This window comes from Coccinella septempunctata, chromosome 7, assembly GCF_907165205.1.
Source record: "Coccinella septempunctata chromosome 7, icCocSept1.1, whole genome shotgun sequence".
NCBI lineage: Eukaryota > Metazoa > Arthropoda > Insecta > Coleoptera > Coccinellidae > Coccinella > Coccinella septempunctata.
Genome location: NC_058195.1, coordinates 32,042,158 through 32,058,570, shown reverse-complemented (window position 1 = coordinate 32,058,570; position 16,413 = coordinate 32,042,158). Strand labels below are relative to the sequence as shown.

General features: G+C 36.6%; 2 protein-coding genes across 2 annotated transcripts; both read left to right on the top strand.

Moving 5' to 3' along the window:
- Positions 1–1,014: 1,014 nt before the first annotated feature.
- Positions 1,015–1,518, top strand: LOC123317828 (craniofacial development protein 2-like). Its single transcript, XM_044904440.1, has one exon. It carries the CDS (start codon positions 1,015–1,017, stop codon positions 1,516–1,518), a length of 504 nt encoding a protein of 167 aa, XP_044760375.1.
- A 12,515-nt stretch (positions 1,519–14,033) lies between these two features.
- LOC123317827 lies at positions 14,034–15,684 on the top strand. Its single transcript, XM_044904438.1, has 3 exons — positions 14,034–14,251; positions 15,008–15,401; positions 15,574–15,684. Exons 1-3 carry the CDS (start codon positions 14,034–14,036, stop codon positions 15,682–15,684), a joined length of 723 nt encoding a protein of 240 aa, XP_044760373.1.
- Positions 15,685–16,413: the final 729 nt, after the last annotated feature.

The following is a 16,413-nucleotide window of genomic DNA, read 5'->3' as shown; positions in this document are numbered from 1 at the left end:
CTAGGCGCGCTTGACCCCTCCCTCAGTGATCCCTCGCAATCCAGCTGTCGGTCTGATAACTTGTGGTTGGTTCGGTTTCGCTGGGGGAGTGGTCAGCGCGCGCCGTCTGTCATGGCGGTACCGTCGTTCTAGTTTCGTTGCCAATGGTACTGCTGTTGTTCTGTAATTCCAAAAGATATTATTGAAGAAATATTTTCAGGAGGGGGTTGGGGGAGGTGATTGGGCTGGGAGGTGGGGTTTGAGGAAGATGGGTATGGGGTGTGGGCTGTTGGGATCAATATTATTGACTCTAATTTTTGTTATATTTTTTACGAGATCGCTCGAACGACAATGGAATTCGTAGAAATTATTTGATATCCGATCGAAATGGTCTCTGATTGTTGGGAGATCTGTAATTTCGTGGAGGTCAGAAATTCTCGTGTAGCTGTGCCTGTTCGAGATGAGACGAAGCATTTTGTTCTGGAAATTTTGAATGGGCCTGAGGGGAAACGGCCGGAGATGACAAAATGCTGGGGCGGCGTACGTGACTAGGGGTCTGATTAGGGATGTGTAGAGGAGTTTTTTATTCTTTTGATTTAATTTGCTGTTTTTATTGAGCAGGGGGTAGAGGTTTTTCTTCGCTGTGTATGCTTTGTTAAGCGATTTTTGGATGTGGCTATGAAAGTTCAGCCTGCTATCCAGCTCGATACCTAGGTATCTAACGGAGTTTTTGAGGGTGATTGTGTGATTGTTGATTTTAAGTGGGGGGTTGATGATTTTGTCGTTGACCCTTCTGCTAAACACGATCTGTTCTGTTTTCTGTCTTGCTTTCGTTGAGTTCAATTTTCCATCTTTCAAAATATTTAAGTAGTATTTCAAGAAGTGCTAAAAGTTTCGACAAATCGCCTCGGAAAATGGATGGATCAAACAGGTATCGACAACGGCTACGAAAAAGGATTATGAAACTGGCTACTTGGAATATACAAGGACTTAGAACTAAACAAGAAGAAGTATTCCAGGAAATACAGAAAATGGATGTTGACATCTGTGTACCTACTCAACGAAGTGAAGAAAAAAGGGAGAGGAAATGAGATTATAGGAGAATATATCCATATTTATAGCGGAGTCCCGAAAGATGCAAGAGCAAAAAGAGGGGTGTCCATAGCAGTACACAAAAAGCTGAGGAAGAATATAAGAAGCTGGGAAGAAGTCGATGAGCAGATAATAAAACTGGAGATATTTAAAAACGGTAGAAAAATTGTTATAATAGGCGTGTATGCTCCCAGTGAGGACTCAGATAGGGCAACAAAGGACCACTTCTACAACCACTTCTACAACACCATATCTGACATCGAAGACAATAAAGAGATATTCATACTAGGAGACCTGAATGGTCGAACGGGACAGAAAAGTAACGACCCTGTGGTAGGACAATACGGCGAAACCGCTTTGAACGATAATGGACAGCGCCTGATAAGCTTCTGTCAAAGTTCATCCTTAAAAATAATGAATGGATATTTTGCCCATAGACATCCATAGATTCACCTGGATACAGGCCACTAGAGGAATACGCTCTATAATTGATTATGTAATCCAAAAACAGAACTCGACACTCAAGACCATGGACGTGAGGGTGTACCGAAGTGCGGAATGTGGGTCCGATCACCATATGGTTGTGGCTAAGGTTGCTGTGAATTATAGACAAACGAACAGCGCGTTGCAGTCCGAAGGAAAAGAAGAACAGAGAATGGATAACCGCAAATACAACTTGCTAAGCATGCAACAAGACTCTGTGAAGTTCCTATATAAAATACGTGTAGCCACCAAATTAGAGACACTTAACATGAGTAGTATGGATGCGGAAAATTTGTACAACGAAATTAAACGCAGCATTCATGAGGCGGCAGAAGAGTCTCTAGGGCATCAAGAGCAAAGACATTCATGAAATTCGGAATGGTGGTCAAGAGAAGTAGAACAATTGGTTGAAAAAAAGAAGAGAGCATACGAGAAATGGTTAGGCACGAACAATGTAGATGATAGAAGAATATATGCGCTGTGTAACAGAGAAGTAAAAAAAGTAGTTATACAGAGTAAGAACGAATTATGGGAGAAAAAATGCGAAGAGATAGAAAGATGCATGGGAGGAACAAGAGTAGCAGAGGCGTGGAAAGCAATTAAGAACCTGAGAAGAGAAAACAAGGAAAGTGCTGGAATGAGTATAATAAATATGGAAGAATGGGAGAAATACTATAGGACGTTACTCACCGAAAAACGAAAAGAGTTTGAGTTAAAAAACGTCAGGGTCGAGCCGAGTACAGTTTCGTCAGTAGAGGAAATAACAGTGGAGGAAGTAAGGGAAGCATTGCGGAGGTCGAAAAATGGGAAGGCTGCAGGTCCCAGAAACATCCCGATTGAGCTAGTAAAATATGGACCGGACATATTGTTGGAGACCATAACTGGGTTGTTCAATAGGTGCCTGAAAGGTGACAAGGTTCCTGAGGATTGGAATTTGGCGTATATTAGCTCGATCTATAAGAAGGGAGAAAAAAGTATGTGTAAGAACTACAGAGGAATAAGCGTTATGAGCTCGATGGCGAGATTGTACGGCCGAGTACTGAAACGAAGAAAAAAGGAAAGTATCGTGGAAATAGAGGAAGAAGGCGGCTTTCGAGTAGGAAGGTCTTGCACTGATAATGTTTTCGTTCTCCAGCAAGTAATAGAAAAAAGGAAGTCCAGAAATCTGTCCACACACTTGGTGTTCGTTGACTTGGAGAAAGCATATGACACGGTCCCCTTGAAAAGACTTTTTGAATCCCTGACGAGAATTGGCCTGAGTGGTGTGTATGTGAAGGCCATATGGAACCTGTATGTGGACGCTAAGAGCGCCGTTAAAGTGGGAAATACCACCTCAAACCCTTTTTCGACAACAAAAGGATTGAGACAGGGATGCAGTCTTTCCCCAACGTTGTTCAAAATTTACCTACAAGAAACACTTAGCCATTGGAGAAGGAAAACATCAGGAATGGGAATACAAATGTCTCAACACTGTTTGACGACACTGTTATTTGCTGATGACCAAGTAATTATGGCTGGAGATGAACGCAGACTATATGTTAAGAAAGCTGCTGGAAGAGTATCATGAATGGGGGTTGAGTGTAAACATGGGAAAGACTGAGTATCTGAAAGTAGGAAACGAACCAGAGGACACAGAACTGAAGATTCGGGAATTAAAAAGGTGTAAGGAGTTCAAATATCAAGGAACTATCATTTCAGAGGAAGGTACCACAAAACAAGACGTCCTTTATAGGACACAACAGGGAAAGAAGGCTATTCGTTTACTTAACTCTCTTCTGTGGTCGAATAAGATCAAATTGGATACTAAAATGACAATCTACAGGACTATTGTGGAACTAATTTTAACATATGGCAGTGAGTGTTGGCAGTTCTCGAGGGAGGACAGGCAAAGAGTTGAAGTGGTTGAAATGGACTTCCTGCGGAGAGCCTGCGGGTTATCAAGGATGGAACACGTTTCCAATGAAGTAATTAGAAGGCGAACAACGAGGGTGTTCACAAGCGCTGACAGAATTGAATCGAGGCAATTGTTGTGGTATGGCCATGTAAAAAGAATGTCTCCGGAAAGATGGCCGAAGTTGGCAGAGGAGTATAAACCACATAAACCACAGAACAGGCGGAAAAAGGGAAGACCAGGAAGGACCTGGATGGATGGGATTAGAGAGACTATGAGGGACCAGGCGATAACAGAGGAAGAATGGAAGGATAGAAAGACATGGCGGTCGAAATGCGGGATGCGTCAGAGAACGTAGGAACCCCGCGATATATATATATATATATATATATATATATATATATATATATATATATATATATTTTTTTTTTTTTTTTTCTTCACCACAATGGGGTTGGTTCACCGAGTACACCGGTCCGCTTTTCGGACAAGGTGGACTCAGGAGGTGGTAAGGAACTTTCGCACTATCCTTGTGGTTGCAAGAATAACCTGTTTCTGTGCAGTACTTATTAATTCTTTTTGTAGACCCAGCATGACAGTGTACTCCTCCAAGTGTGCCTCGACCAGTCCATTGGTGGAAATTATGAGTGGGAGAATCACCACCGACCTGAGAGCGTAAGTGTTCTTCAATTCGAAGGCAAGGTCTTGATACTTCGTAAGCTTCTCCGTGAATGCTTTGGATATATTATCATCAGCTGGAACCGTGACATCCATGATTTTGGCAGATCTTTGCCCCTTGTCGAAAAGCACTATATCGGGCCTATTATGCGGTATTGGTTTGTCCGTTGTTATGACCATATCCCAATAAAGTTTATATGCGCCGTTTTCCAAAACTGTGCTCGGACGATACTCATATGGCTTTTTTGATCTTTTAACCAATCCGGTTTCTTCGGCAATGGCACGATGGAAATATATATATATATATATATATATATATATATATATATATATATATATATATATATATATATATATATATATTTGTCCAATAGACGTTTCCAGTCCCGATACGTTTCTAAGGCGACCTGAGACCCACATGATCCGAATGTTTTCTTCGAGTATATATGATGAAATAACGTTAATGAGAATTATAACTCCTTAGGCACACTTAGAGGGGAAAAGAATTCCCTCATTTGAAAAACTAGCATAATCGATATTATTTTCCAAACCCGAGACATTGCACCAACTTTACAATCCCACATATACTCCAGCGGTAAATATGGCCAACGTTCACGATCCCAGCGCTGTTGCCAGTTTGACGGGACTGGAGCCGACAATTTCGATGTATAAAATGACGCGAAAAAGTAGGTGTTACGGTAGAAATTCATATATGTGTGAGTTTGTTGGGAAAGAAGTATTTTCTCAATATTCTCATGAAGCAAATTCCTTTTTAACAGATTTCACAAATTTTGATCCATTAATAACATAACCTTGAGAGGCCTGTATACATAAAATGATTGTAATAAAATATGAAAAATTAATTTTTAGCTTCCTTCTGAAATCTACAAGGGGGTTCCTGAAATTCGTGCAAGTACTCCAACTATCATAAAAATGAGACAAAAATCAACAAAATTTATTACAACACTGTTGAAAAAAATTGAGATCTAGAGAGCGAAATATGAATTGTTTTAATATTCCAGAGCTAGACTCATCACACCTAATTCAATGTGTTCAGTTTTATCATATCATCCTGTATGTCGAATTGAAAATAATTGTTTCACTTTCCAAGAAGTCCATGCCAAGCCCAGAATTCCTCCTCTAATGTATTTTCCAAATTGAAATAAAAAATAGAAGCAAAATCTAATTAATTCCTATAAATATCGCGTCAATGAATAGGTATGAGATGTGAAATATTCCATAACAAGCTTTAAAACGACCAGAATAATCGTAAAAGCTTTCCTCGATAGGTACAATCATTCATTGATGCGAAACACTGAAATGAAATAACACAAACAAAAATGAAAAAATTGATTACTGACGTTCAAATTCCGTCAATATTATTTTGAAAGTTTTGCGAAATGAGAACCGTTTGTGGGATATAGCCTTCCGAACCATTTTGCCATTGTTTCCTAATAGATCACAAAAATTCATCATTCAATTGGTTTCTCGTCGTCTGGATATCCTCCTCATAAACCTCCTTCAATTTTACCCACAAAGAATTGTATAGAAGGTTCAGATCTGGTAATCTATAAGGTCATGGTTCCCAGTTGGGCCTCCTGGACCAATTCATTTAATTGGATAGGTATTGTCCAGGCCATTCCTTACTTTGAAAATGTGTTTCTCCGATTTTTATGCCCTGTGGCATGCCAGGAGAAATATTTTGTGGAAAGTTAATATTATACAAATGCAAAGGACTAAGGGATATGATTCCTCGATGAAAATAAGCAGGGGTAGTTCCTATGAATTTTTTTCGAAATGGACCTCCAAGATACAGCCTTTGGAAGGCGATGACGAGTTTATAGTAGTTGATTTTTTTACGGGTTCTAAAAAGCACTGAGTCATAAAACTATACATAATATGAAGCACTAAGTATATATTATTACTCACACAATTTTTTAGATCTCATAATTTCATTATTAAGTGTTGAACATAACAACCCTCTATGATTATCCTTCAAAAATTGTTTTCGTGGGATAGATATTCAAAAAACAAAATTCTCTTGTGGATTCCTATTCGATTCGGGAGAAAAAATCGCCTGCAAAGTTTCGAAACATTCGATACTTTCTCGGAAGAAATATAAACTTGCAATCAGTTCTGATTACTGTTCATTCCATTTCGTCGTAAAAGTGTTTCAAAGAATGAATATTCTGAGATATTGTATGTCTATGACGGGAGATAAAGATGTTCTATGAATCTTTCTGAAGGTTAAATTACTAATTTCCGGAAGAAAATTATATCCGTAATATTTTAATTTAACAAATTGAAATTTCTTTCGATTAATGAGCATAATTGACAACAGTACTCTTCATTTTATTTTAGATACAATAACGCAAAACTATAATAAATGTTCAAAATGACTACCTCTCGCTAAAATATATGCATCAACTCTCTGTCTCGTAGAGCTTCGTATTCTTTCGAATATCCCGGTAGTATTTCTTATGGTTTCACACGATGATACTATTCGATCTCTGGAGTATTAAACGCATGATCTTCAATGAACTGCAGATTCTCATATACAAAAAAGGTTTGTGATTAGCCATAAAATTTGAAAAATTCAAGGTTGAATATTATCTCCAAGTTCTAAACATTCTACATACTGCATGTGGAGAGGAAACTCTTGTATACTGCGCTTTGCAATTGAATACTGTTGAAAATTTAATTTTCGATTGTCAAGGTTGAAATCTAATTGATTATTGGTTTATACAGCGTGTCCACTGTTAAAAGGGCCAAACTTCATGATGAGATAATACAAGCGATTTGGAACGAAAAATGTCATATAACACATAATCGAAATGTTATCGGTCATTCTTTAATATAACATTTTTTGATTTCACGAAATATTACCAGTTTTTCTAATAGTATCAATCACACTACAGTTATCTCGTAGCCTAATTAAATTTGACCACATATCTGGAAATAGCAATAAATCTGCTACATGATGAGAATTCGTGTGTACGATAAAATTTGTTATTGCGGGTCTGGTAAGGGGATGGGATGAATATCACGATTCTGAAGAGAACAAAATTAAGCCTATTTTTCCAATGGTTTTGTCAATGAAAAATTATTAATTATGGATATGTTTTCTTTTCAACAAAAAATACCCCATTTAGATTGCTTCCGAATGACATATAAGCTTTTATTCTTGCTGCTAGTCTTCTTCCATTATATTTATTTATTACATAATTTTTTCCAGTAAAGGACAAGCCTATAAACTCGAAGGTTATAGATTACATACATGCATACATAAACTGTGTGGATAAACGAAAATGAAAGCGAAAAATACAAAAATGAAATATCATATACAAAAAAGAAAAAAAAATTAGATATAACACCACAGTTCCTCACAGAGAGGACTTCTACCTGTCATAACTGTTTTTGAAACCGTTTACCGAGGTCGATCGCACTACGCATTCAGGGAGACGGTTCCATTTGTGAAATATACGGTTAAGGAGAAAGTGTTAACATATGAATATAATGGCTAACAAGATAACAACGAAAAACTGGACACATTCCAAACCTTAATTTGATTGAATGATTGAATATTAAAATTATTCACATGGAAATCATGAATTTATCTGCAAAATCAAATAACCCAAATGCATAAACTAAATTTTAATGATATAGATTTTATGAAAACATGTAAAGAAAACAAATTACTACTAGTACTTATACTCGTAATAATTGCTCGAAATGTCCACCGCCTTGTTCAATACATTTTATACATCGTTTTTATAGTGAATCTGCAACCCTGCGAAGTTTCTGACGCATTTCAGCATATAACACAATGTTATTCTTTCGATCAGGACCTCTCGAGTCTGAACGCTAATTTAATAAACTTTTTCTTTCAAGGTGTTCCAGACATAAAAATCCAAAGGCGTAAGGTCGGTGCCTCTTTGTGGCCATCTTACATTGACCCTCAACTACTCATGTTGAAAATGAGAAACCATGGTCGCATGGGAGTTTTCTCTTTTCCATACATGGGTTGAGGGTCAACGTGTGGTTGGCAGTCATGAGAGGTGGACTTTTCGGACGAGTAACATTTCCCGATCCGATTGATCCAAAGCATCTTGACAGACATATTGGAGAAAATGTCTGGTTTCAAATGAATGGCTGCCCAGCTCATAATAGCCGGAATGTACGGGACTAAATAAATCAATATTTTGGGGTGCAATGGATTGGAAGGTACAGTCCGGTAAGATGGCCAACAAGAAGCCCCGACCTTACGCTTTTGGATTTTTATGTCTGGAACACCTTGAAAGAAAAAGTTATCACCATATTTTGAATAGAATCTGCGTGGTGTTATCGAATTCTTTTCGTAAGCAAACTAGATTATCACACGTCAGCAAAACTATAAACGTCCGATGAATTCAGGATCTTCGCCAAAAAAAAATTAATTTTAACTTTACCCTACTCCACCCTATGCCGTCAATAGTCAAACGTTCCTCGCAGATTCCTTTTAAATCGTCTCAGTCGTCTCTGAAGGTATTTAATTTTAGTTTATCGCAACAGTTGCGAAATAATTTACTAGTTACGAGAAGTAAAAATTTCAAGACATAGATGAGTTCCAGAAAATGTCAATTTAAATGTCAAAATTTGAAAAATCACTATGGTCTTTTCCAGAATTATTGACATATTGATCTTCTGAAAAATTTCTGGAAAAGAGCTCCTGTCAAGTCAACCAAATATAACTACAATGATGTTCAGGAAATTCGTAAATTTGTAAACACGACAGAGGGTCAAGTAGGGTGTGGTGAATATACAATTTTTGTGCATAGGATCCTAAACGTGCCAGAGCTCCTGAAATTAGGTCGACTCACTTCACTTAATCGGGCTTGTATAAGTTTCCATACGTGTGCTATTATAGTTCGTATACGAAAAGAATCCAATAACACCACTTCAATTCAATTCAAAATATTGTCATTTAATATTTCTCATGACGACTGTTCATCATACCGGGATCGTATAAGTTTTCTTATAGTACATTTGAGGTGTATAAATCGAAAAGATGACAAAATAAATTCTCAAGCTCTTCAACTGCAGCGTTGCCAAATTTTCGGACTAGATGCGTCGGTCAACTATGCGGATTATATACATCAAGTTCATATCGCTCGAAGCGCCCTCGCACTGGCCAAACTCTGAAGTTTTCTGTATATAATAACGAGTATAACCGACTTTTCAGACCCACCTGAAAATTCACCCCTAGCATCCCCTAACCCCCCTTATAACGATTCTATGGTCGAACGTTACCAGACCCGGAGCCGGGTCTGACAACGTCACTTTTGGACTGAAAAGTCGGTCGAGTATACCGTTTTGGGTCTGTATATGCGGTCGAACAAATCTATATATATATATATATATATATATATATATATATATATATATATATATATATATATTTCCATCGTGCCATTATATATTATATATATATATATATATATATATATATATATATATATATATATATATATATATATATATATATATATATATATATATTACCAACTACGTGAGATTCATAAGCTTAAATCCGTTGGTGTGCTCCCGTTGATCATTTCAGTGAATGGTCTGGTCGAAAAACATCTGCCCGAAAACACTGAAAGACTTTGTCTGGACCGCAGTGTTATATCGAGTTCGCAGAAACAGGTGATGCTGGGTACGGCGAGAATGGTCAGAAGGTTTCTCCAAGGTCCGTAGCGACTGCACATGCTTTGGCGAAAGCCCGGTGGGTGCAGCATTTCCTCCCGTTCAATACGGTGCTATAAAAAAAAAAAAAAAAAAAAAAAAAAAAAAAAAAAATATATATATATATATATATATATATATATATATATATATATATATATATATATTTTTTTTTTTTTTCTTGATGTATTTTGTTTATGATGTATTTTACACTGAAGAAGGCGGATGCGCCGAAACGTTTGTACGAATAAATTATTTCACGTTTTTCAACTATAACCTAGACACCCAACAAATAAAGTCAAACACGTTGATATATATATCTATGTACAGCGGTACATATGGGGACTTTCGGTATATATATATATATATATATATATATATATATATATATATATATATATATATATATATATATATATATATATATATATATATATATATATATATATATATTTTTTTTTTTTTCTTGATGTATTTTGTTTATGATGTATTTTACACTGAAGAAGGCGGATGCGCCGAAACGTTTGTACGAATAAATTATTTCACGTTTTTCAACTATAACCTAGACACCCAACAAATAAAGTCAAACACGTTGATATATATATCTATGTACAGCGGTACATATGGGGACTTTCGGTACTTATTGGACCGGTCCCCATATGTTTTTAGATGCAGCGGTACTTATTGGGACCGGTCCCCATAAGTTTTCGTCAGTCTATCGGTACATATCAGGACCGTTTCAAAAATAGATACAACGGTAATTATTGGGACCAGTGTATATAAATTTGAATTTCATTATGAATTCCTCTATGATATAATTGTGGATAGCTCATTGATTTGGTCGACTGATAAGTTGTATTTAATAGCTACATATTCTTACAAAAAGTGTGAAAATATGGTAAAAATGCAAAACTGAAATGAAACTCATCATATTAGTTGATGAGCAATTGAAAATAATTCTAATTTACCATGTTGCAACGAATTCAATTCAATTCACATGAGAATATAGGAAAACTTATACAACATATAAGAAAAATACTCAAATTTATTGAAAAAATTATGTGAATGAAAATTCATGAGTTGGTGAAATAATTTTTAATATATATATAAAATACATACCTATTAATACGAAACACGTTAGAATAATAACATATATAGAGAAAAAATAAAAATATAATTTGATATCATACATATATAGTCAAAATATTGGATATCCCATTATTTAATTCCCTCTCTTGATTTTTTCAGCTTTTCATTTTTGATCCAGGTTTCAATAGTGGCTACACTTCTTTGAAATACACCAGGATTTGTATTCATGACCTCGTGCATTTTTTGGAATGATGGCAATGTATTATTCATAATGTATTCTTTGAAGTCTTCTGAAGCTATTCGTTTCTCTTCTTCAGACCAACGCATCCTACGGCATTTGACATTAGGAGACGGAGCTGTAAAATATTATTTTCAGGAATTTAAACAAAATAACAGTTATATTCATACATTATTGTTTTTGAGATATGCAGTCTATTAAGCTAAAAAAATTAGGTCATTTTAATCGTATGTGAGTTTCCAAGTCTGAATAATATTGTCCGGAATAAATAGTTCTAATTTATAAAAATGAATGTGCCATTCATGTCGTCTTTTTTCGAGAAATTAATAATGCCATCAACTGCATTCCTCTATCTCCTTTTGTTTTAGATTTATAGGCCAAAATTGAAATTTGGACGATTTCAACTTTGGTCATTATCTCCGTTCCTGTTTCTACTAGGATGTTGTAATGAAAACATTATACAGACACTTTTTCATAGCAATCCAGTGGCGTACTATGATTTTTTCCGAAAGGTATATTTGCCTAGCTATAACATCAAGTTGTGTTTTTTCTTATGGAAATAGTCGTTTAAAATGATCTAGAAAGAATCGACGTTTCTTTCCCGTTTCAGGAATATATCATACATCAAACATCGCCCTCAGATTCGTTCAGATATTATGAAAAATATAGTTTGTATGTGAATTTTAAATGATTGAGTAGGCTGAATCGCAGAATAATATGTCTCTAGGCATGGTTTAATTATTATTTTACGATTGAATACTTGATTCAATCCTCCATGGTTTGATCTCTATCTATAATTCAGCCTACATAATACACTTCATTTTAAATGTAACATAGATACAAACTCTATTTTTTATAATATCTAAACAAATATTTCCTCGAACGTGGCTTTTGAAAGAACCAAACACAGCTAACTTATCTGCCAACTGTTTGAAATACCTAACATTCGGTTGATTACGTTCTCGTAATTTTCGAATATTTCCGTAATGCCGCCAGTAATGACTAAATGTTTTAAACCGAGATCAAACCATGGAGGATTGAATCTAGTATTCAAACGCAAAGTAATAATTGGACCATGCGTAGAGACATATTATTCTGTGATTCAGCCTACTTAATACTCAATCATTTAAAATTCACATACTACATTTTTCATGATATCTGAACGAATCTGAGGGCGATGTATGATATATTTCTGAAACGGAAAAAAAAGGACGATTCTTCTGGTTCACTTTAAACGACTGTTTCCATAAGAAACAACACAACGATATTATATCTCAGCAAATATACCTGTTGGAAAAAATCAAAGAACAAAGCACCTGCTTCATCAAGCAAGTCTTCTTGAGCGGCGATCTCACCTTCATGTGTTGCAATCTGTTGTGTTTCTTCTAAAGATGCCAACTCTCCAGTCCCACCCGGCATGCCATTCCGAGTGGGACTATCGTCCCTTTGCTGTGTCCTTACTCTGTCCGCCTCTACATCTGAGACCTCCCTGGACTCACCCAGCATACCATTCTGGATGAGACCTTCCTGCATGTCTGTTGTGTGTTGGTTTGGAGTACTAAAAATCAGTTTGCTTGTTAAGCATCTAGAGAACCGTTGTTTAGCATCAGTGTGTTCAGTTTATTTAGGTTATCTTTAATAAAGGAGGTGTGTGAGATTTTGCTGATGCTGATGCAAGTTATTTCAAGACCAACAGGTCATGCTTATTAGAGGTCTTTTCTCTCTCAAAATTCGGTGGGTACTGCTGCTGTGTGTTTTTGTTGTATTTATCTATGTACATGTTATTGTAGAGTCCTGAAGAAGGCCAGCGACTGCGGCCGAAACGTAGACGAAGAATAAAAAAAGGAGAGTAAAATCTAGCCTTTCACTGAACATCTCCCCGTCATACCCCTTACCAATATATACATTACACTAATACGGGATTAACGTTACCATACAAAGAAGCATGGGGTTTTATGCGTACATCAAACAGCAGTACAGCAGCAGGGTATGCCAACAGCTGAAACTTTGGGCCAATCACAACTTGAAACTGGCCTCACTTAGAAATAGGAGAATTTTTCTTTTGGAATGTAGGCGACAAGGGTTGACACCCAGGCACATCAGGGACAGGATAAATTCACTCTATGGATCAATCTCAAGTTCGGATTCTGTAAGGCAAGCCGAGAGGATGCAGGTTAGAATTGTGAATCAAATAATCAATTTCGAAATAAGAACAACTATAAAGAACACACTAGCTTTAGAGAGGGATATGATCCGAAGGTGGGAGATTCTGGCTTGCTCCCTACCACTTGACATACTAGAAAGATTCAAGCATTTTCAAGACATAAGTTACAATCAATAAAAAGTAACAACCTTAAGAAAATACAATCACTAAATCAAAATTGTCTTGACAGAGCCAGAGCCTAGCCTCAATGGTTCAAAAATATTAGCGACATCAGTATTCCCAATCGAGTAGAACGTTTTCTTGCTTTAGGCCCTAAATTCTGCATAGAGATTCCAAAAAAAGAAGTATCTATTCAGAAACTGCTAGCGAACATCGAACAACTAATCACACTCAAAAAAACTAATAGTCACGAAGCTGATAATACCCTCAGATCATTGTCCACGAATATAGTTACCAACTACTTACTCAATAACATGAGCATTAATAATGCTTTTCAGGCGGAGTATTACTATTGCAAGAATTTCCTCAAAAACCAGTCGAACCTGTTAATCTTACAATCCGATAAAGGGAATGTAACAGTGGCGATGAACAGGGAACATTACCATTCCTTAGTGCTGGAGATATTGTCAGATGAAAAATATTACAGAAAAGTCAGCAGGGACCCAACATCATCCTTCTAAACCAAGGCTAACGACATGATAAAGCACTTCATCAGAAAGGAATACATAAGCGAGCAGCAGGGTAAAACAATGTTTAATTATAATGCAGTCCCAGCCAGATTTTACGGCCTTCCGAAGGTACATAAACCAGTATTGTCCCTGCGGCCAATCATTTCCAGTATCAACACCCCCATCACCAAATTATCCGCTCTGACGTCACAGATCCTTTCTGACAGCATGGATGATAACAACAGGTACTATGTCAAAGACTCTTTCGCCTTTGTAGAATTCATCAATGACTTTCAACTGCCCCCATACCACATCATTATTAGCTTGGATGTAGTATCACTTTACAGCAATATATCAATAGACCTTGCCTTGAGGGCGGTAGAACATAACTGGGACAACATATCACAAGTAACATCTATATCTAAAGAAGACTACTTTATCATGTTAAGATTTTTATTTTCCTCCAATTGCTTCATTTACAACAACGAGTTTTACATACAAACCTTTGGCTCTCCCATGGGAGCAGAGCATAGCGCCGCCATTGCAAGAATTGTGATGGACTACCTTTTGGACTGCATCTTACCGACCCTCCCTTTCAACTTCCCTTTTATCAAAAAATATGTGGACGACATTGTGGCCGCCATTCCCGAGGACATGGCCGAATTAACCCTAGAACGTTTTAATAGCCATGACGAACATATCAAGTTCACCATTGAGAGTGAATCAGATAATTCAGTACCGTTTCTTGATAAAAGACTTGTAAGAACACCAGATAATAAAATCATAACAAACTGGTACACCAAGCCGATTAGTTCAGGCAGATATATCAATTTTGCATCAAATCACCCAATAAAACAAAAAATTAATTTAGTACTTAACTTAAAGAATCGCATCAGCAAAATCTCACACACCTCCTTTATTAAAGATAACCTAAATAAACTGAACACACTGATGCTAAACAACGGTTTCCCTAGATGCTTAACAAGCAAACTGATTTTCAGTACTCCAAACCAACACACAACAGACATGCAGGAAGGTCTCATCCAGAATGGTATGCTGGGTGAGTCCAGGGAGGTCTCAGATGTAGAGGCGGACAGAGTAACGACACAGCAAAGGGACGATAGTCCCACTCGGAATGGCATGCCGGGTGGGACTGGAGAGTTGGCATCTTTAGAAGAAACACAACAGATTGCAACACATGAAGGTGAGATCGCCGCTCAAGAAGACTTGCTTGATGAAGCAGGTGAATTCACAAGGGTCAATTCAGAAGCACACATAACACCTAGCAATAGAGACAGGCTTATCCGGAATGGTATGCCGGATGAGACTTTGGAGACAACCACTGATGAAGAAGAAAGAAGATTAATTTTTGTAGCGTTCCCACTCATCCCTCAAGTAACCAACTCGATAATAAAACTGTTCAAAAGTGACAAAATAAAGATTGCGGTAAAAAATGAGTTTAAAATAGGCAATATGTTCTCGCATACGAAAGATAAATTCAGCGTAGAGAAAACATCTAATGTAGTCTATAAGGTTCCTTGTGCTCAGTGCCATCTATCATATATAGGGCAAACGTCGCAACAAATTAAAAAAAGAATGGCACAACATAAAAGTGACATCAAACATCCTGGAAAGGGCTGTGCTCTGGCTCAACACTGTCATGACAACCAGCACATGATGAATTTCAATAACATCCAAATTTTAAAAAGAGAGAAGAACTATAGAAAAAGAACCTTTCTAGAAATGTTTCATATAAAGAAAAATTTGGAAAATGTGGTTAATTCCAGATCGGACATTAAGAACATCAGTAGTATTTACACTTTTCTAATTCATCATAATAAAGACCATGATCGGAGAAGAAATAATTCTACAGCCTAACTTCACTAAGAAAAAGAGAACAAGTCATAGATTCACGAATGTCAACTTTCTTTACGTCACCGACGGGTCCTCTCGCCTTGTCATTATACATATTCTTGTTGCCCACGTGTAGCCGAACTAAGATTTTAATGTGTTGTCTTTTTGTGAAGATTGTAATGAGAGCGAGTGGCATGTATTTCATCGAATTATCCAAACAACTGCAAGTTATTTCAAGACCAACAGGTCATGCTTATTAGAGGTCTTTTCTCTCTCAAAATTCGGTGGGTACTGCTGCTGTGTGTTTTTGTTGTATTTATCTATATACATGTTATTGTAGAGTCCTGAAGAAGGCCAGCGACTGCGGCCGAAACGTAGACGAAGAATAAAAAAAGGAGAGTAAAATCTAGCCTTTCACTGAACATCTCCCCGTCATACCCCTTACCAATATATACATTAGATTAGAAAATACGGCAATACTACTTGTATATATATATATATATATATATATATATATATATATATATATATATATATATATATATATATATAT